The sequence below is a fragment of the Talpa europaea genome (assembly GCF_964194135.1).
Source record: "Talpa europaea genome assembly, chromosome: 7".
Classification (NCBI taxonomy): Eukaryota; Metazoa; Chordata; class Mammalia; order Eulipotyphla; family Talpidae; genus Talpa; species Talpa europaea.
This window is the reverse complement of record NC_140074.1, coordinates 119,514,870-119,536,170: the sequence shown is the minus strand read 5'-3', so window position 1 is coordinate 119,536,170 and position 21,301 is coordinate 119,514,870. Positions and strand designations below refer to the sequence as shown.

Here is a 21,301-nt window from a genome sequence, read left to right as displayed (position 1 = left end):
TAGTGCTGAAAAATAGATTTTAACTATTGCCCAATATTTTCAAATAGGTGAAAACGCAAAATGGAACATATGCTCATCTGAACTACACCCTTTTCAGTTTCAACACAGCAAAAATCCTGTTTGTTCCTAAGACAAATTCATAACTATAGCTATTGGGTTTGGTTATTACTGAAGGAAATTTATGCAATCATAAGCCCAAGATGCTAAATTGGCAAAAAGAAAACCAAGCAGGTAAGCAAACTCTGACACACGTGGGACACACCCTCTCGGTATATAAAGACCTGTCACTGTCCGCAATAGCGGGTGCTCCCAGGGCTACACAGCATCACCATGTCTGTTCGCTGCAGCTCAAGCAGGCAATTCTCTTCCTCCCGAAGTGGAGGAGGAGGAGGATCATGCAGAATTTCAAGCAGCAAAGGCTCCCTCAGTGGAGGATTTAGCTCCGGAGGGTGCGGTGGTGGCTCTTTCAGCCGTGGGATCACCACTGGAGGCTGCTATGGGGGTGGCTCATCTGGTGGCTTTGGAGGAGGAATGGGAGGAGGAATGGGAGGAGGAATGGGAGGAGGAATGGGAGGAGGCAGCTTTGGTGGAGTTTATGGAACCAGCAGCTGTGGTGGTGGGGGCTATGGAGGAGGCAGCTTTGGAGGTGGCAGCGTTGGAGGGGGTGGCTTTGGTGGGGGTAGCTATGGTGGGGGCAGCTTCGGTGGGGGCAGCTTTGGTGGAGGCAGCTTCGGAGGCGGCTTTGGTGGTGGCGGATATGGAGGAGGAGGAGATGGCGGCCTTCTCTCCGGAAATGAGAAAGTAACCATGCAGAATCTGAATGACCGCCTGGCTAGCTACTTGGATAAAGTTCGGGCTCTGGAAGAATCAAACCATGAGCTAGAAGGCAAAATCAAGGAATGGTATGAAAAGCATGGCAACGCAGGCCAGCGAGAGCCTCGTGACTACAGTAAATACTACCAAACCATCGAAGACCTTAAAAATCAGGTAAGGGGCATTTTAAAAATCCAACTTTAAGCCAATTTCTTATCCATGTGGTTTAGACACATGAAACTTGAATTAAGCACAATATAGTTGTGTGTGTTAGCTGTTACTTTCTTGTTTCCAAAAATAATTCAGTCTCATCAAAGACAAATATTTGTGAAGATATGACCATCTTCATTCAACAGGTGTGTTGTATGCCTTATAGAATGCAGACTACTGAGACTGTTTTAGGTTTTAGGGAGTATATGATGAGTCCATAGTTAAAATACACTAGATCTCTTAGAAATATGAACTGAATTACTAAATGAAACAAAATATTATTCATATCAGTAACAAAAAAATTACATGTGCACTACCAGCAGTATGAATTCTACAGTATGGAGTGGGATGTTCCTTATCTCCAAGGAATTTGTGAGCTGTACATACTGCATGCCAGCTCAGGCTGTGTTCATTTAGAATATATAGTTATAACAAGCTAAACTAAATACAGGCATGAATCAGTGAAAAGTTGGCTGAAATACATGGCAATCAGTTGCAGGACACACTTGCAGGAATATGTCTATGACATTCCAGTTAGTTTTCAGAAAGGGATGATACAGAAATAAGAGTACAGAAACTCAAATTTAAGTATATGGTTAAGTTTACAGTACTTCCTATTTGAGAGAAAAAAATTCCACCAAAATGAACATAAAAATGCAGTTCATCTATGCCACTATCAAAACCGTATCTGCATCTAACTTACTCGCTTCTCCTTCCAGATCCTCACTCTAACAACCGACAATGCTAATGTCCTGCTTCAGATTGACAATGCCAGGCTGGCAGCTGACGACTTCAGGCTGAAGTAAGCTAAGTGAATGTGATTCAAAACTGCCACCACAAATATCTGAGTAGTTTTTAACAATGACTTTGAAAGCTGACAATAGCATTTACATTTTCCTGAATTCACTCAAATTGTCATTAACAACTCTGGCAAATTGAAAGAAGAAAATGCAGCTCTGTGGCCATGATGCTTTTTAAACAGGCACCTCTCTTAGGGAAATTGTATCAAGGATTTGTCTCATGCTTGTTTCAGGTATGAGAATGAAGTGGCCCTGCGCCAGAGCGTGGAAGCCGACATCAACGGCCTACGCAGAGTGCTGGATGAGCTGACCCTGACCAAAGCTGACCTGGAGATGCAGATCGAGAGCCTGACCGAAGAACTGGCCTACCTGAAGAAGAATCATGAAGAGGTATACCAAAAAGTCTTACTTCCCTTAGGTAAAAGGAGCTCATTGTAGTCACAGTGCAAATTAAATTTTACTGCTCCTCAAACAGGAAATGAAAGACCTTCAGAATGTGTCCACTGGTGACGTGAATGTGGAAATGAATGCTGCCCCAGGTGTTGACCTGACTCAACTTCTGAACAACATGAGAAGCCAATATGAACAACTTGCTGAACAAAACCGCAAGGATGCCGAAGCCTGGTTCAATGAAAAGGTAATGCCTCTTCCTACAGGGTGAAGCGGGTGGACGTTTGTTTATCATTTCAGACTTTTTTCATCTTCTCCTCTGTTTTTAATATTCTAGAGCAAGGAACTGACTACAGAAATCGACAGTAACATTGAACAAGTGTCAAGCCATAAATCTGAGATCACTGAATTGAGACGCACTGTTCAAGGCCTGGAGATCGAACTACAGTCCCAACTATCCCTGGTATGTTGTTCACTCTCTGGTGAAATGACTTCAACTTTATCTTACAAAGTTTCATGCTCACATAAGAATATACAGCACATGAGAAAATGCAGAACTGGGGTAAGACAGTAGAAATAGCACTGAAACTCTCAAGTATAGAAAAACATTATTGGCAGTGATCTGAAAGTGCCAAAATTGAACTGTCATTCAACATAAAGCTCAAGTTCTACTCATTTTCTTTATTCTTCTGTGCAATGACTTATTAAATGAGTAAATAAGCTTCCCTGTATTCAACTGAATGAGATCATTAAGCCACATCAGTTCACTCTTCTTTGCAGAAACAATCCCTGGAATCCACCTTGGCAGAAACGGAAGGTCGCTACTGTATGCAGCTCTCTGAGATTCAGGGCCAGATCTCCGCTCTGGAGGAACAACTGCAACAGATCCGTGCTGAAACCGAGTGCCAGAATGCCGAGTACCAACAGCTCCTGGACATCAAGATCAGACTGGAGAATGAAATTCAAACCTACCGCAGCCTGCTAGATGGAGAGGGAGGGTAAATTATATTTTTTAATCCTTTTATTCAGTATTTCAAATCACAAGAGAATGGGCGTGAGAGGGCAGGAGCCGATGACAGGAAAACCAGCCTCATTTCCCATGAATTTGTCCAAGAATGATTCTCAGGGTTGTGTTACATAAAATGTTTCTTGGGGGTGGTTGTATTTTTATTTTTGAACCCATCTGGCAGGAATTTTTTTCCTCGAAGCATTCCTGCTTATTTTCTAAAGTCACGATAAGCTGGAAAGCGGCCTGCCGTTTTCCAAAATTAAGCGTTAGCCGAAAAAATGTGAACAGAGCATGACCTTACTCCCCGCAGCATCGGAGGCGGCTCCGCAGGCGGCTCCTACGGCGGCGGGCGCGGCGGCGGAAGTTCCGGCGGCGGAAGTTCCGGCGGTGGCTACGGCGGCGGGTCCGGCGGCGGCAGCTCCGGCGGTGGCTACGGGGGCAGCAGTTCCGGCGGCGGTGGTTCCGGCGGCGGCTACGGCGGCAGCAGTTCCGGCGGCGGCCAAAGGCCGTCCGGGTCGGAGAGCTCAAAGGGACCAAGGTCAGCAGAAACAAACTGGGGTAATCAGAACTAGTTTTAACTTTCTGAGCTGGTTTGGTTGCTTTTTAAGCACTAGAGCTGCTTTTTGAAAAATTGAAAGCTTGCGTTTTGGGCGAACTGTATGCTTGACACCAACCCTGAAGGAACTTGGTGTGGTTTAAGTGCTGTCTTGGACACGGCTCGGTTTTTTAAAACAACATTTATTGTTGTTTTTAAGCGTATTTTTCTCTTAGAAGCTTTGGTTGCTAATTAGTAAGACCCCTCTCCGCCCCGCCCCAAATTGCGTGGTCTGTATTCTAATTCTGTGTCATTCCTTCCAGATACTGACAAAATCAGGGTAATCAAGACAATTATTGACGAGGTGGCACCTGATGGGAGAGTCCTTTCCTCTGTGGTTGAATCAGAAACCAGGAAACACTACTATTAAGCCACAACGACTGAAAAGAGTCTCTCTTCTACAAAAGCCATTCAGTACAGAGATGCAGGGGAAAAATCTCCAAGGACGCACTTCAGTCTTAATGGTCTATGGAAATAGGTTCACTCCTCGAAAATAATTGATCTAAAGGTGTTTTGTGGTTTCTGTAGTTCTTCTTTTCACTTGACCCGAAAGTGATTTTAATGGATAAAAAGGAAAAAAACCTTTCTGTTCTCATTTACTAATGAATTTCAATAAACTTTCTTACTGTTGCAAACTATCCATTTGGTCGTAACTGTCCTTATTTAAATTAGGTAATAATTTTAACTTTGAAGATAGATTTATCCCAGAAATTCTCAAGACGGGGTTATTCTCATGATGATTTCTCAGTAATCTCACTGACTAAAAAGACACATGAGTCAACAATCTTATTCTTTCTTAAAAATACACAATACACTGAAAGCCCTGGCTTTCAAATCATTACAATCCTAGAAATTCTAAAATAACTCCATTAAGATCCAAAAAATTAATTGGAATTTTCACTTTCTGATCACTTCTCACATATACCTGCCCTTACAGTCTTCTCAATACTGTTATCTACAGCTTGTGAGATAGCTCCCAACACAGTCTTGGAGTGAAATCCTATCACCCCAGCAAAGCTATCTGGTGTCTGTCAGATGGACAGAAGGACTGTCAACATGGTGTTGCCAATTTGACCAAAGAGTGACTTCAGACCCCTGCCTTCTCCAGCCTTGCCTAGTGAGCAGGACTAAAGACCTGGTACTTGTAAGGTCAACCCAATCCCATCCTTCAGTCAACAAAAACCCATTCTGTATTACTTAATACTCTACTGTACATGGAGTAGTGATAGCTACAGTTACACTGTGCCCCTGCAACTAGCTTGGGTTCCCTGATGGGTTCCTGCATTACCGTGTCCACCAAATAGCAGCCTTCCTCCATAGTCTTCCTGATTTGAATTGCAGTTCTCCCCAGGACTTGAACCCTGATCCCCCTCCCCACCCCCAGGATATTTGCTTGGGACCTGATGGATAAACCCTAATCTCTGTAACTCACATTGATGACTGATGCCCTATTCCAGTGTGCATGGACTTCAACAGTCAAGTTTTCATCATCTACCTGGCACCAACACTGTCATAGTTCAGACAATCTTGACTGTAGTTCACATGTCTTTCTGCATGTACCGGGCACTCTTCTTGGGGGCCACTCGTGTAAGGTTCATTGTTGAAGTCCCAACATGCCTCAATGTAAAGCCCTAAAAAACAGATGTTGCTGGGTAAGGACTCTGAGCTCTTACTGTGTACATACTGACTGCTATCCTTTAAAATGCTGATCTAGCAAAGTTAACCAAGCCCTGGGGATCTACAGTATTGTTCATAACCTGAGATGATCTTTCTCCTTTTCCTGGAGAAGTTAGTGTTTTCTTTATCAATATCACTAATTTGAGACCAATACAAGTTGTTAATCAACATTAGTATTTATTATTAAGCTTTGTCTTTCTCCTCAATCTTCCCCCAGTCCCTCCAAGCCAAGTTCTTTATCTCATAGAGTGGTGACCCAAACTTTCATTCCTGAGAGTTCTGAATCACAGCGGTCCTATCTTCTTACCTTTTCAATTTGCTGATACCGCCAACAGTTATTTATGTCAAATTCTCTCTGATAAAGTACATTATGTCTAATAACTACTTTTTAATAGGTGTTAACTAAACTTATTGTGATAACCAATTCTCAAGTCATTATGCTGTGCATCTTAAACTTACTTGATACTGTTAATTATATCTCAAAAAAAAAAGAACTAGTTTCTTAACCAGACTGTGAACAATAGTTTAATAAAGACAGTCTAAGTAAACAATGTGCTATTTTATTTTAACAAGTACATGGCGGGGGTGGGGGGGTTAGTAAGAATATTGTTGACTGTGCAGGTCATTTTTCTATATAGATTTGTCATGTAGCTATCAATCGAAAAAAATCCTGTACATGTCCTCACATATTCTTTAAGTTGTTACAGATCCTGCTATTTAAGCAGTCTCCAATGAGAGTAGCAAAGCCAATTTTTGACACTCATAGAAGATTTATACAGACAGCAAAAAAAATTGTTTTCCCTCCAAAGATTTTGCATAATTGCATTTTCCTGCCATAGGCCTTCAACTTTCTCTCCCACAAACTAGAAGTTAATCACCATCTCTATACCCAAGATTATAAAATCACAACAACACAAATTGCACCATATAACTGTAAAATAAACTGAATATATAGGAACAGAATAAATATGTAAACATATTTTTGAACAGTAGCAATGTAGTAGTCTACGGGTAGATTTAAAATTATTTTATATCACGTATTAAAGTCCCAATTACGTCCTTTCCGAGAATGACTGTTACACCAAATTCTGATAAACACAATCTAGCTTAGAAACATGTTTGCAATTTAGTTCCTAATTTGGGGAGCAAGTTATCATTTTCTAGCATGGATTTATATCCCTGCAAGAAAAGTTTTACTCACAATCATAACATAACTAAAACCTCCCATTTCAATTAATCAAACACTGTAAAAAATATAGAACTGGGGGTTAGTTCTTATCTTGTGCTATAAATTACTTCATTATGGTTTTCATAAATTTAATTACAATAACTGTACTTTATCAAATTAGAATAAATTTAAAAATGAAAAAAATATCAGGGTAATTTCATGATTTTAGATTATGTTAATGTTAAAAAGCACCATGAAATTGGAAAACTCCTAAGTCATTAATCATTTCCAACTTCCTAAGCAATATACTTTCATTCTACAAATAAATGAAAATATTCCTTGTATACACACACAAGTCCTAAACTGTGCTTTTAGGGCTTTAACATTTTGTCTGTGAAACTTCTGAACACTGATTAAATTGTTTAGCATAGGTTTGGAATTTTTTTCTTTCTGGTTGCTTTCAGTTTTCTACAGGAAGGACCCCTATTACAGCACAGTTCTGACAGACTTTATATTAATTGTTGTTCCAGTTAATTAAAACTGCTTAAAACATGAATTTCAAAAAGACATTAACTATAATTTTGGAGTTAAAACTTTCTCCAAACTTTGCAAATATTCCCTCAAATATAAATTAGTGCTGAAAAATAGATTTTAACTGTTGCCCAATATTTTCAAATAGGTGAAAACGCAAAATGGAACATATGCTCATCTGAACTACACCCTTTTCAGTTTCAACACAGCAAAAATCCTGTTTGTTCCTAAGACAAATTCATAACTATAGCTATTGGGTTTGGTTATTACTGAAGGAAATTTATGCAATCATAAGCCCAAGATGCTAAATTGGCAAAAAGAAAACCAAGCAGGTAAGCAAACTCTGACACACGTGGGACACACCCTCTCGGTATATAAAGACCTGTCACTGTCCGCAATAGCGGGTGCTCCCAGGGCTACACAGCATCACCATGTCTGTTCGCTGCAGCTCAAGCAGGCAATTCTCTTCCTCCCGAAGTGGAGGAGGAGGAGGATCATGCAGAATTTCAAGCAGCAAAGGCTCCCTCAGTGGAGGATTTAGCTCCGGAGGGTGCGGTGGTGGCTCTTTCAGCCGGGGGATCACCACTGGAGGCTGCTATGGGGGTGGCTCATCTGGTGGCTTTGGAGGAGGAATGGGAGGAGGAATGGGAGGAGGAATGGGAGGAGGAATGGGAGGAGGCAGCTTTGGTGGAGTTTATGGAACCAGCAGCTGTGGTGGTGGGGGCTATGGAGGAGGCAGCTTTGGAGGTGGCAGCGTTGGAGGGGGTGGCTTTGGTGGGGGTAGCTATGGTGGGGGCAGCTTCGGTGGGGGCAGCTTTGGTGGAGGCAGCTTCGGAGGCGGCTTTGGTGGTGGCGGATATGGAGGAGGAGGAGATGGCGGCCTTCTCTCCGGAAATGAGAAAGTAACCATGCAGAATCTGAATGACCGCCTGGCTAGCTACTTGGATAAAGTTCGGGCTCTGGAAGAATCAAACCATGAGCTAGAAGGCAAAATCAAGGAATGGTATGAAAAGCATGGCAACGCAGGCCAGCGAGAGCCTCGTGACTACAGTAAATACTACCAAACCATCGAAGACCTTAAAAATCAGGTAAGGGGCATTTTAAAAATCCAACTTTAAGCCAATTTCTTATCCATGTGGTTTAGACACATGAAACTTGAATTAAGCACAATATAGTTGTGTGTGTTAGCTGTTACTTTCTTGTTTCCAAAAATAATTCAGTCTCATCAAAGACAAATATTTGTGAAGATATGACCATCTTCATTCAACAGGTGTGTTGTATGCCTTATAGAATGCAGACTACTGAGACTGTTTTAGGTTTTAGGGAGTATATGATGAGTCCATAGTTAAAATACACTAGATCTCTTAGAAATATGAACTGAATTACTAAATGAAACAAAATATTATTCATATCAGTAACAAAAAAATTACATGTGCACTACCAGCAGTATGAATTCTACAGTATGGAGTGGGATGTTCCTTATCTCCAAGGAATTTGTGAGCTGTACATACTGCATGCCAGCTCAGGCTGTGTTCATTTAGAATATATAGTTATAACAAGCTAAACTAAATACAGGCATGAATCAGTGAAAAGTTGGCTGAAATACATGGCAATCAGTTGCAGGACACACTTGCAGGAATATGTCTATGACATTCCAGTTAGTTTTCAGAAAGGGATGATACAGAAATAAGAGTACAGAAACTCAAATTTAAGTATATGGTTAAGTTTACAGTACTTCCTATTTGAGAGAAAAAAATTCCACCAAAATGAACATAAAAATGCAGTTCATCTATGCCACTATCAAAACCGTATCTGCATCTAACTTACTCGCTTCTCCTTCCAGATCCTCACTCTAACAACCGACAACGCTAATGTCCTGCTTCAGATTGACAATGCCAGGCTGGCAGCTGACGACTTCAGGCTGAAGTAAGCTAAGTGAATGTGATTCAAAACTGCCACCACAAATATCTGAGGAGTTTTTAACAATGACTTTGAATGCTGACAATAGCATTTACATTTTCCTGAATTCACTCAAATTGTCATTAACAACTCCGGCAATATTGAAAGAAGAAAGTGCAGCTCAAAGTAACTGTTCAACTTCTTTGCAGTAAACCACTAATATCCCTGTGTGAATTAGTATATTATCAATGTGGCCATGATGCTTTTTAAACAGGCACCTCTCTTAGGGAAATTGTATCAAGGATTTGTCTCATGCTTGTTTCAGGTATGAGAATGAAGTGGCCCTGCGCCAGAGCGTGGAAGCCGACATCAACGGCCTACGCAGAGTGCTGGATGAGCTGACCCTGACCAAAGCTGACCTGGAGATGCAGATCGAGAGCCTGACCGAAGAACTGGCCTACCTGAAGAAGAATCATGAAGAGGTATACCAAAAAGTCTTACTTCCCTTAGGTAAAAGGAGCTCATTGTAGTCACAGTGCAAATTAAATTTTACTGCTCCTCAAACAGGAAATGAAAGACCTTCAGAATGTGTCCACTGGTGACGTGAATGTGGAAATGAATGCTGCCCCAGGTGTTGACCTGACTCAACTTCTGAACAACATGAGAAGCCAATATGAACAACTTGCTGAACAAAACCGCAAGGATGCCGAAGCCTGGTTCAATGAAAAGGTAATGCCTCTTCCTACAGGGTGAAGCGGGTGGACGTTTGTTTATCATTTCAGACTTTTTTCATCTTCTCCTCTGTTTTTAATATTCTAGAGCAAGGAACTGACTACAGAAATCGACAGTAACATTGAACAAGTGTCAAGCCATAAATCTGAGATCACTGAATTGAGACGCACTGTTCAAGGCCTGGAGATCGAACTACAGTCCCAACTATCCCTGGTATGTTGTTCACTCTCTGGTGAAATGACTTCAACTTTATCTTACAAAGTTTCATGCTCACATAAGAATATACAGCACATGAGAAAATGCAGAACTGGGGTAAGACAGTAGAAATAGCACTGAAACTCTCAAGTATAGAAAAACATTATTGGCAGTGATCTGAAAGTGCCAAAATTGAACTGTCATTCAACATAAAGCTCAAGTTCTACTCATTTTCTTTATTCTTCTGTGCAATGACTTATTAAATGAGTAAATAAGCTTCCCTGTATTCAACTGAATGAGATCATTAAGCCACATCAGTTCACTCTTCTTTGCAGAAACAATCCCTGGAATCCACCTTGGCAGAAACGGAAGGTCGCTACTGTATGCAGCTCTCTGAGATTCAGGGCCAGATCTCCGCTCTGGAGGAACAACTGCAACAGATCCGTGCTGAAACCGAGTGCCAGAATGCCGAGTACCAACAGCTCCTGGACATCAAGATCAGACTGGAGAATGAAATTCAAACCTACCGCAGCCTGCTAGATGGAGAGGGAGGGTAAATTATATTTTTTAATCCTTTTATTCAGTATTTCAAATCACAAGAGAATGGGCGTGAGAGGGCAGGAGCCGATGACAGGAAAACCAGCCTCATTTCCCATGAATTTGTCCAAGAATGATTCTCAGGGTTGTGTTACATAAAATGTTTCTTGGGGGTGGTTGTATTTTTATTTTTGAACCCATCTGGCAGGAATTTTTTTCCTCGAAGCATTCCTGCTTATTTTCTAAAGTCACGATAAGCTGGAAAGCGGCCTGCCGTTTTCCAAAATTAAGCGTTAGCCGAAAAAATGTGAACAGAGCATGACCTTACTCCCCGCAGCATCGGAGGCGGCTCCGCAGGCGGCTCCTACGGCGGCGGGCGCGGCGGCGGAAGTTCCAGCGGCGGAAGTTCCGGCGGTGGCTACGGCGGCGGGTCCGGCGGCGGCAGCTCCGGCGGTGGCTACGGGGGCAGCAGTTCCGGCGGCGGTGGTTCCGGCGGCGGCTACGGCGGCAGCAGTTCCGGCGGCGGCCAAAGGCCGTCCGGGTCGGAGAGCTCAAAGGGACCAAGGTCAGCAGAAACAAACTGGGGTAATCAGAACTAGTTTTAACTTTCTGAGCTGGTTTGGTTGCTTTTTAAGCACTAGAGCTGCTTTTTGAAAAATTGAAAGCTTGCGTTTTGGGCGAACTGTATGCTTGACACCAACCCTGAAGGAACTTGGTGTGGTTTAAGTGCTGTCTTGGACACGGCTCGGTTTTTTAAAACAACATTTATTGTTGTTTTTAAGCGAATTTTTCTCTTAGAAGCTTTGGTTGCTAATTAGTAAGACCCCTCCCCGCCCCGCCCCAAATTGCGTGGTCCTTATTGTAATTCTGTGTCATTCCTTTCCAGATACTGACAAAATCAGGGTAATCAAGACAATTATTGACGAGGTGGCACCTGATGGGAGAGTCCTTTCATCTGTGGTTGAATCAGAAACCAGGAAACACTACTATTAAGCCACAACGACTGAAAAGAGTCTCTCTTCTACAAAAGCCATTCGGTACAGAGATGCAGGGGAAAAATCTCCAGGGACGCACTTCAGTCTTAATGGTCTATGGAAATAGGTTCACTCCTCGAAAATAATTGATCGAAAGGTGTCTTGTGGTTTCTGTAGTTCTTCTTTTCACTTGACCAGAAAGTGATTTAATGGATAAAAAGGAAAAAAACCTTTCCGTTCTCATTTACTAATGAATTTCAATAAACTTTCTTACTACCGCAAACTATCCATTTGGTCGTAACTGTCCTTATTTAAATTAGGTAATAATTTTAACCTTGAAGATTATAGTATTTGAAGATATATTTATCCCAGCAATTCTCAAGATGTGGTTATTGTCATGATGATTTCTCAGTAATCTCATTAACTAAAAAAACACATGCGTCAACAATCATTCTTTCTAAAAAATACACAATATACTGAAAGCAGCCCTGGCTTTCAAATCATTTCAATCCTAGAAATTCTAAAATAACTCCATTAAGATCCAAATTAATTGGAATTTTCACTTTCTGATCACGTCTCACATTTACCTTCCCTTACATTCTTCTCAATACTATTATCTACAGCTTGTGAGATAGCTCCCAACACAGTCTCAGAGTGAAATCATATCACCCCAGCAAAGCTATCTGGTGTGTCTCTCAGATGGACAGAAGAAGCACTGTCAACATGTTGTTGCCAATTTGACCAAAGAGTGACTTCCAGGCCCCTGCCTTCTCCAGCCTTGCCTAGTGAGCAGGACAAAAGACCTGGTACTTGTAATGTCAACCAATCCCATCCTTCAGTCAACAAAACCCATTCTGTATTACTTAGTACTCTACTATATATGGAGTAGTGATAGCTGGAGTTATACTGTGCCCCTGTGACTACCTTGGGTTCCCTGTTGGGTTCCTGCATTACTGTATCCACCAAATAGCAGCCCTCCTCCATATTCTTCCCGATTTGAATTGCAGTTCTCCCCAGGACTTGAACCCAGATCCCCCTCCCCAACCCCAGGACATTTGCTTGGGACCTGATGGATAAACCCTAATCTCTGTAACTCACATTGATGACTGATGCCCTATTCCAGTGTGCATGGACTCCAACAGTCAAGTTTTCATCATCTACCGAGCACCAGCATTGTCATAGTTCAGACAATCTTGACTGTAGTTCACATGTCTTTCTGCATGTACCGTGCACTCTTCTTGGGGGCCACTCGTGTAAGGTTCATTGTTGAAGTCCCAACATGCCTCAATGTAAAGCCCTAAAAAACAGATATTGCTGGGTAAGGACTCTGAGCTCTTACTGTGTACATACTGACTGCTATCCTTTAAAATGCTGATCTAGCAAAGTTAACCAAGCCCTGGGGATCTACAGTATTGTTCATAACCGGAGATGATCTTTCTCCTTTTCCTGTAGAAGTTAGTGTTTTCTTTATCAATATCACTAATTTGAGACCAATACAAGTTGTTAATCAACATTAGTATTTATTATTAAGCTTTGTCTTTCTCCTCAATCTTCCCCCAGTCCCTCCAAGCCAAAGTTCTTTATCTCATAGAGTGGTGACCCAAACTTTCATTCCTGAGAGTTCTGAATCACAGCGCTCCTAACTTCTTACCTTTTCAATTTGCTGATACCGCCAACAGTTATTTATGTCAAATTCTCTCTGATAAAGTACATTATGTCTAATAACTACTTTTTAATAGGTGTTAACTAAACTTATTGTGATAACCAATTCTCAAGTCATTATGCTGTGCATCGTAAACTTACTTGATACTGTTAATTATATCTCAAAAAAAAGAACTAGTTTCTTAACCAGACTGTGAACAATAGTTAAATAAAGACAGCCTAAGTAAGCAATGTGCTATTTTATTTTAACAAGTACATGGCGGGGGAAGGGGGGTTAGTAAGAATATTGTTGACTGTGCAGGTCATTTTTCTATATAGATTTGTCATGTAGCTATCAATCGAAAAAATCCTGTACATGTCCGCACATATTCTTTAAGTTGTTACAGATCCTGCTATTTAAGCAGTCTCCAATGAGAGTAGCAAAGCCAATTTTTGATACTCATAGAAGATTTATACAGACAGCAAAAAAAAAATTGTTTTCCCTCCAAAGATTTTGCATAATTGCATTTTCCTGCCATAGGCCTTCAACTTTCTCTCCCACAAACTAGAAGTTAATCACCATCCCTATACCCAAGATTATAAAATCACAACAACACAAATTGCACCATATAACTGTAAAATAAACTGAATATATAGGAACAGAATAAATATGTAAACATATTTTTGAACAGTAGCAATGTAGTAGTCTACGGGTAGATTTAAAATTATTTTATATCACGTATTAAATTCCCAATTACATACTTTCTGAGAATGACTGTTACACCAAATTCTGATAAACGCAATCTAGCTTAGAAACATGTTTGCAATTTAGTTCCTAATTTGGGGAGCAAGTTATCATTTTCTAGCATGGATTTATATCCCTGCAAGAAAAGTTTTACTCACAATCATAACATAACTAAAACCTCCCATTTCAATTAATCAAACACTGTAAAAAATATAGAACTGGGGGTTAGTTCTTATCTTGTGCTATAAATTACTTCATTATGGTTTTCATAAATTTAATTACAATAACTTTACTTTATCAAATTAGAATAAATTTAAAAATGAAAAAAATATCAGGGTAATTTCATGATTTTAGATTATGTTAATGTTAAAAAGCACCATGAAATTGGAAAACTCCTAAGTCATTAATCATTTCCAACTTCCTAAGCAATATACTTTCATTCTACAAATAAATGAAAATATTCCTTGTATACACACACAAGTCCTAAACTGTGCTTTTAGGGCTTTAACATTTTGTCTGTGAAACTTCTGAACACTGATTAAATTGTTTAGCATAGGTTTGGAATTTTTTTCTTTCTGGTTGCTTTCAGTTTTCTACAGGAAGGACCCCTATTACAGCACAGTTCTGACAGACTTTATATTAATTGTTGTTCCAGTTAATTAAAACTGCTTAAAACATGAATTTCAAAAAGACATTAACTATAATTTTGGAGTTAAAACTTTCTCCAAACTTTGCAAATATTCCCTCAAATATAAATTAGTGCTGAAAAATAGATTTTAACTGTTGCCCAATATTTTCAAATAGGTGAAAACGCAAAATGGAACATATGCTCATCTGAACTACACCCTTTTCAGTTTCAACACAGCAAAAATCCTGTTTGTTCCTAAGACAAATTCATAACTATAGCTATTGGGTTTGGTTATTACTGAAGGAAATTTATGCAATCATAAGCCCAAGATGCTAAATTGGCAAAAAGAAAACCAAGCAGGTAAGCAAACTCTGACACACGTGGGACACACCCTCTCGGTATATAAAGACCTGTCACTGTCCGCAATAGCGGGTGCTCCCAGGGCTACACAGCATCACCATGTCTGTTCGCTGCAGCTCAAGCAGGCAATTCTCTTCCTCCCGAAGTGGAGGAGGAGGAGGATCATGCAGAATTTCAAGCAGCAAAGGCTCCCTCAGTGGAGGATTTAGCTCCGGAGGGTGCGGTGGTGGCTCTTTCAGCCGTGGGATCACCACTGGAGGCTGCTATGGGGGTGGCTCATCTGGTGGCTTTGGAGGAGGAATGGGAGGAGGAATGGGAGGAGGAATGGGAGGAGGAATGGGAGGAGGCAGCTTTGGTGGAGTTTATGGAACCAGCAGCTGTGGTGGTGGGGGCTATGGAGGAGGCAGCTTTGGAGGTGGCAGCGTTGGAGGGGGTGGCTTTGGTGGGGGTAGCTATGGTGGGGGCAGCTTCGGTGGGGGCAGCTTTGGTGGAGGCAGCTTCGGAGGCGGCTTTGGTGGTGGCGGATATGGAGGAGGAGGAGATGGCGGCCTTCTCTCCGGAAATGAGAAAGTAACCATGCAGAATCTGAATGACCGCCTGGCTAGCTACTTGGATAAAGTTCGGGCTCTGGAAGAATCAAACCATGAGCTAGAAGGCAAAATCAAGGAATGGTATGAAAAGCATGGCAACGCAGGCCAGCGAGAGCCTCGTGACTACAGTAAATACTACCAAACCATCGAAGACCTTAAAAATCAGGTAAGGGGCATTTTAAAAATCCAACTTTAAGCCAATTTCTTATCCATGTGGTTTAGACACATGAAACTTGAATTAAGCACAATATAGTTGTGTGTGTTAGCTGTTACTTTCTTGTTTCCAAAAATAATTCAGTCTCATCAAAGACAAATATTTGTGAAGATATGACCATCTTCATTCAACAGGTGTGTTGTATGCCTTATAGAATGCAGACTACTGAGACTGTTTTAGGTTTTAGGGAGTATATGATGAGTCCATAGTTAAAATACACTAGATCTCTTAGAAATATGAACTGAATTACTAAATGAAACAAAATATTATTCATATCAGTAACAAAAAAATTACATGTGCACTACCAGCAGTATGAATTCTACAGTATGGAGTGGGATGTTCCTTATCTCCAAGGAATTTGTGAGCTGTACATACTGCATGCCAGCTCAGGCTGTGTTCATTTAGAATATATAGTTATAACAAGCTAAACTAAATACAGGCATGAATCAGTGAAAAGTTGGCTGAAATACATGGCAATCAGTTGCAGGACACACTTGCAGGAATATGTCTATGACATTCCAGTTAGTTTTCAGAAAGGGATGATACAGAGATAAGAGTACAGAAACTCAAATTTAAGTATATGGTTAAGTTTACAGTACTTCCTATTTGAGAGAAAAAAATTCCACCAAAATGAACATAAAAATGCAGTTCATCTATGCCACTATCAAAACCATATCTGCATCTAACTTACTCGCTTCTCCTTCCAGATCCTCACTCTAACAACCGACAACGCTAATGTCCTGCTTCAGATTGACAATGCCAGGCTGGCAGCTGACGACTTCAGGCTGAAGTAAGCTAAGTGAATGTGATTCAAAACTGCCACCACAAATATCTGAGGAGTTTTTAACAATGACTTTGAATGCTGACAATAGCATTTACATTTTCCTGAATTCACTCAAATTGTCATTAACAACTCCGGCAATATTGAAAGAAGAAAGTGCAGCTCAAAGTAACTGTTCAACTTCTTTGCAGTAAACCACTAATATCCCTGTGTGAATTAGTATATTATCAATGTGGCCATGATGCTTTTTAAACAGGCACCTCTCTTAGGGAAATTGTATCAAGGATTTGTCTCATGCTTGTTTCAGGTATGAGAATGAAGTGGCCCTGCGCCAGAGCGTGGAAGCCGACATCAACGGCCTACGCAGAGTGCTGGATGAGCTGACCCTGACCAAAGCTGACCTGGAGATGCAGATCGAGAGCCTGACCGAAGAACTGGCCTACCTGAAGAAGAATCATGAAGAGGTATACCAAAAAGTCTTACTTCCCTTAGGTAAAAGGAGCTCATTGTAGTCACAGTGCAAATTAAATTTTACTGCTCCTCAAACAGGAAATGAAAGACCTTCAGAATGTGTCCACTGGTGACGTGAATGTGGAAATGAATGCTGCCCCAGGTGTTGACCTGACTCAACTTCTGAACAACATGAGAAGCCAATATGAACAACTTGCTGAACAAAACCGCAAGGATGCCGAAGCCTGGTTCAATGAAAAGGTAATGCCTCTTCCTACAGGGTGAAGCGGGTGGACGTTTGTTTATCATTTCAGACTTTTTTCATCTTCTCCTCTGTTTTTAATATTCTAGAGCAAGGAACTGACTACAGAAATCGACAGTAACATTGAACAAGTGTCAAGCCATAAATCTGAGATCACTGAATTGAGACGCACTGTTCAAGGCCTGGAGATCGAACTACAGTCCCAACTATCCCTGGTATGTTGTTCACTCTCTGGTGAAATGACTTCAACTTTATCTTACAAAGTTTCATGCTCACATAAGAATATACAGCACATGAGAAAATGCAGAACTGGGGTAAGACAGTAGAAATAGCACTGAAACTCTCAAGTATAGAAAAACATTATTGGCAGTGATCTGAAAGTGCCAAAATTGAACTGTCATTCAACATAAAGCTCAAGTTCTACTCATTTTCTTTATTCTTCTGTGCAATGACTTATTAAATGAGTAAATAAGCTTCCCTGTATTCAACTGAATGAGATCATTAAGCCACATCTGTTCTCTCTTCTTTGCAGAAACAATCCCTGGAATCCACCTTGGCAGAAACGGAAGGTCGCTACTGTATGCAGCTCTCTGAGATTCAGGGCCAGATCTCCGCTCTGGAGGAACAACTGCAACAGATCCGTGCTGAAACCGAGTGCCAGAATGCCGAGTACCAACAGCTCCTGGACATCAAGATCAGACTGGAGAATGAAATTCAAACCTACCGCAGCCTGCTAGATGGAGAGGGAGGGTAAATTATATTTTTTAATCCTTTTATTCAGTATTTCAAATCACAAGAGAATGGGCGTGAGAGGGCAGGAGCCGATGACAGGAAAACCAGCCTCATTTCCCATGAATTTGTCCAAGAATGATTCTCAGGGTTGTGTTACATAAAATGTTTCTTGGGGGTGGTTGTATTTTTATTTTTGAACCCATCTGGCAGGAATTTTTTTCCTCGAAGCATTCCTGCTTATTTTCTAAAGTCACGATAAGCTGGAAAGCGGCCTGCCGTTTTCCAAAATTAAGCGTTAGCCGAAAAAATGTGAACAGAGCATGACCTTACTCCCCGCAGCATCGGAGGCGGCTCCGCAGGCGGCTCCTACGGCGGCGGGCGCGGCGGCGGAAGTTCCGGCGGCGGAAGTTCCGGCGGTGGCTACGGCGGCGGGTCCGGCGGCGGCAGCTCCGGCGGTGGCTACGGGGGCAGCAGTTCCGGCGGCGGTGGTTCCGGCGGCGGCTACGGCGGCAGCAGTTCCGGCGGCGGCCAAAGGCCGTCCGGGTCGGAGAGCTCAAAGGGACCAAGGTCAGCAGAAACAAACTGGGGTAATCAGAACTAGTTTTAACTTTCTGAGCTGGTTTGGTTGCTTTTTAAGCACTAGAGCTGCTTTTTGAAAAATTGAAAGCTTGCGTTTTGGGCGAACTGTATGCTTGACACCAACCCTGAAGGAACTTGGTGTGGTTTAAGTGCTGTCTTGGACACGGCTCGGTTTTTTAAAACAACATTTATTGTTGTTTTTAAGCGAATTTTTCTCTTAGAAGCTTTGGTTGCTAATTAGTAAGACCCCTCTCCGCCCCGCCCCAAATTGCGTGGTCTGTATTCTAATTCTGTGTCATTCCTTCCAGATACTGACAAAATCAGGGTAATCAAGACAATTATTGACGAGGTGGCACCTGATGGGAGAGTCCTTTCCTCTGTGGTTGAATCAGAAACCAGGAAACACTACTATTAAGCCACAACGACTGAAAAGAGTCTCTCTTCTACAAAAGCCATTCAGTACAGAGATGCAGGGGAAAAATCTCCAAGGACGCACTTCAGTCTTAATGGTCTATGGAAATAGGTTCACTCCTCGAAAATAATTGATCTAAAGGTGTTTTGTGGTTTCTGTAGTTCTTCTTTTCACTTGACCCGAAAGTGATTTTAATGGATAAAAAGGAAAAAAACCTTTCTGTTCTCATTTACTAATGAATTTCAATAAACTTTCTTACTGTTGCAAACTATCCATTTGGTCGTAACTGTCCTTATTTAAATTAGGTAATAATTTTAACTTTGAAGATAGATTTATCCCAGAAATTCTCAAGACGGGGTTATTCTCATGATGATTTCTCAGTAATCTCACTGACTAAAAAGACACATGAGTCAACAATCTTATTCTTTCTTAAAAATACACAATACACTGAAAGCCCTGGCTTTCAAATCATTACAATCCTAGAAATTCTAAAATAACTCCATTAAGATCCAAAAAATTAATTGGAATTTTCACTTTCTGATCACTTCTCACATATACCTGCCCTTACAGTCTTCTCAATACTGTTATCTACAGCTTGTGAGATAGCTCCCAACACAGTCTTGGAGTGAAATCCTATCACCCCAGCAAAGCTATCTGGTGTCTGTCAGATGGACAGAAGGACTGTCAACATGGTGTTGCCAATTTGACCAAAGAGTGACTTCAGACCCCTGCCTTCTCCAGCCTTGCCTAGTGAGCAGGACTAAAGACCTGGTACTTGTAAGGTCAACCCAATCCCATCCTTCAGTCAACAAAAACCCATTCTGTATTACTTAATACTCTACTGTACATGGAGTAGTGATAGCTACAGTTACACTGTGCCCCTGCAACTAGCTTGGGTTCCCTGATGGGTTCCTGCATTACCGTGTCCACCAAATAGCAGCCTTCCTCCATAGTCTTCCTGATTTGAATTGCAGTTCTCCCCAGGACTTGAACCCTGATCCCCCTCCCCACCCCCAGGACATTTGCTTGGGACCTGATGGATAAACCCTAATCTCTGTAACTCACATTGATGACTGATGCCCTATTCCAGTGTGCATGGACTTCTACAGTCAAGTTTTCATCTACCTGGCACCAACATTGTCATAGTTCAGACAATCTTGACTGTAGTTCACATGTCTTTCTGCATGTACCGGGTACTCCTCTTGGGGGCCACTTTTGTAAGGTTCATTGTTGAAGTCCCAACATGCTTCAATGCAAAGCCCTAAAAAACAGATATTGCTGGGTAAGGACTCTGAGCTCTTACTGTGTACATACTGACTGCTATCCTTTAAAATGCTGATCTAGCAAAGTTAACCAAGCCCTGGAGATCTAGAGTATTGTTCATAACCTGAGATGATCTTTCTCCTTTTCCTGGAGAAATTAGTGTTTTCTTTATCAATAACACTAATTTGAGACCAATACAAGTTGTTAATCAACATTAGTATTTATTATTAAGCTTTGTCTTTCTCCTCAATCTTCCTCCAATCCCTCCAAGCCAGGTGGTCAACTATTCAAAGTTCTTTATCTCATAGAGTGGTGACCCAAACTTTCATTGCTGAATGTTCTTAATCATAGTGGTCCTATCTTCTTACCTTTTCAATTTGCTGATATCACCAACAGTTATTTATGTCAAATTCTCTCTGATAAAGCACATTATGTCTAATAACTACTTTTTTAATCGATGTTAACTAAACTTATTGTGATAACCAATTCTCAAATCATTATGCTGTGCATCTTATACTCACTTGATACTGTTAATTGTATCTCAAAAAAAAAAAAGAGAACTAGTTTCTTTACCAGACTGTGAACAATAGTTTAATAAAGACAGTCTAAGTAAACAATGTGCTGTTTTATTTTAATAAGTACATTGGGGGGGTTAGTAAGAATATTGTCGACTTTTTTTTTCTATATATATTTATCATGTAGCTATCTATCAGAAAAAATCCTGTACATGTCCTCACATATTCTTAAGTTGTTACAGATCCTGCTATTTAAGCAGTGTCCAATGAGACTAGCAAAGCCAATTTTTGACACTCATAGAAGATATATGCAGAACAGCAAAAAAAATTGTTTCCCCTCCAAAGATTTTGCATAATTGCATTTTCCTGCCATAGGCCTTAATATTTTGCACCCTGACCTTAATGTTTATGGTGGCTAAAGAGTTTGCTTGGGGGCCTCCCCTGGTGGCACAGCAGTTGAGTGCTCAGATGCGAAGCTGCCTGCAGCCTCTGCAGTGCCGGTTGGATCCCGGCCCCCAGACGAAGGTCCTACATGGCTGCAGACCTCTCCTGCCGCCCCTGCTGCTCCCCTCGGCAGTGTACTTCATCAGTCTGTCTGT

At 41.2% G+C, this 21,301-nt stretch overlaps 3 protein-coding genes across 5 annotated transcripts; all 3 read left to right on the top strand.

Moving 5' to 3' along the window:
• Positions 1-330: 330 nt before the first annotated feature.
• On the top strand, positions 331-4,187 carry LOC311173251 (keratin, type I cytoskeletal 10-like; the record flags this gene model as incomplete). The annotated part of the gene is made up of 8 exons (XM_084237100.1): positions 331-987; positions 1,743-1,825; positions 2,057-2,213; positions 2,299-2,460; positions 2,551-2,676; positions 2,994-3,211; positions 3,533-3,780; positions 4,081-4,187. 8 exons carry the CDS (start codon positions 331-333, stop codon positions 4,185-4,187), a joined length of 1,758 nt encoding a protein of 585 aa, XP_084093226.1.
• Positions 4,188-7,624: 3,437 nt separating this feature from the next.
• LOC311173252 (keratin, type I cytoskeletal 10-like) lies at positions 7,625-11,549 on the top strand (the record flags this gene model as incomplete). 3 transcript variants are annotated; one of them, XM_084237101.1, is made up of 8 exons in its annotated part: positions 7,625-8,281; positions 9,037-9,119; positions 9,418-9,574; positions 9,660-9,821; positions 9,912-10,037; positions 10,355-10,572; positions 10,894-11,141; positions 11,443-11,549. In XM_084237101.1, 8 exons carry the CDS (start codon positions 7,625-7,627, stop codon positions 11,547-11,549), a joined length of 1,758 nt encoding a protein of 585 aa, XP_084093227.1. The 3 variants fall into 3 exon arrangements, with proteins under 3 accessions (XP_084093227.1, XP_084093229.1, XP_084093228.1); XM_084237103.1 differs by lacking the exon at positions 11,443-11,549 and having other exon boundaries at positions 10,963-11,162; XM_084237102.1 differs by lacking the exon at positions 11,443-11,549 and having other exon boundaries at positions 10,954-11,162.
• A 3,454-nt stretch (positions 11,550-15,003) lies between these two features.
• On the top strand, positions 15,004-18,927 carry LOC311173253 (keratin, type I cytoskeletal 10-like; the record flags this gene model as incomplete). Its single annotated transcript, XM_084237104.1, has 8 exons — positions 15,004-15,660; positions 16,416-16,498; positions 16,797-16,953; positions 17,039-17,200; positions 17,291-17,416; positions 17,734-17,951; positions 18,273-18,520; positions 18,821-18,927. 8 exons carry the CDS (start codon positions 15,004-15,006, stop codon positions 18,925-18,927), a joined length of 1,758 nt encoding a protein of 585 aa, XP_084093230.1.
• Between the last annotated feature and the right edge of the window lie 2,374 nt (positions 18,928-21,301).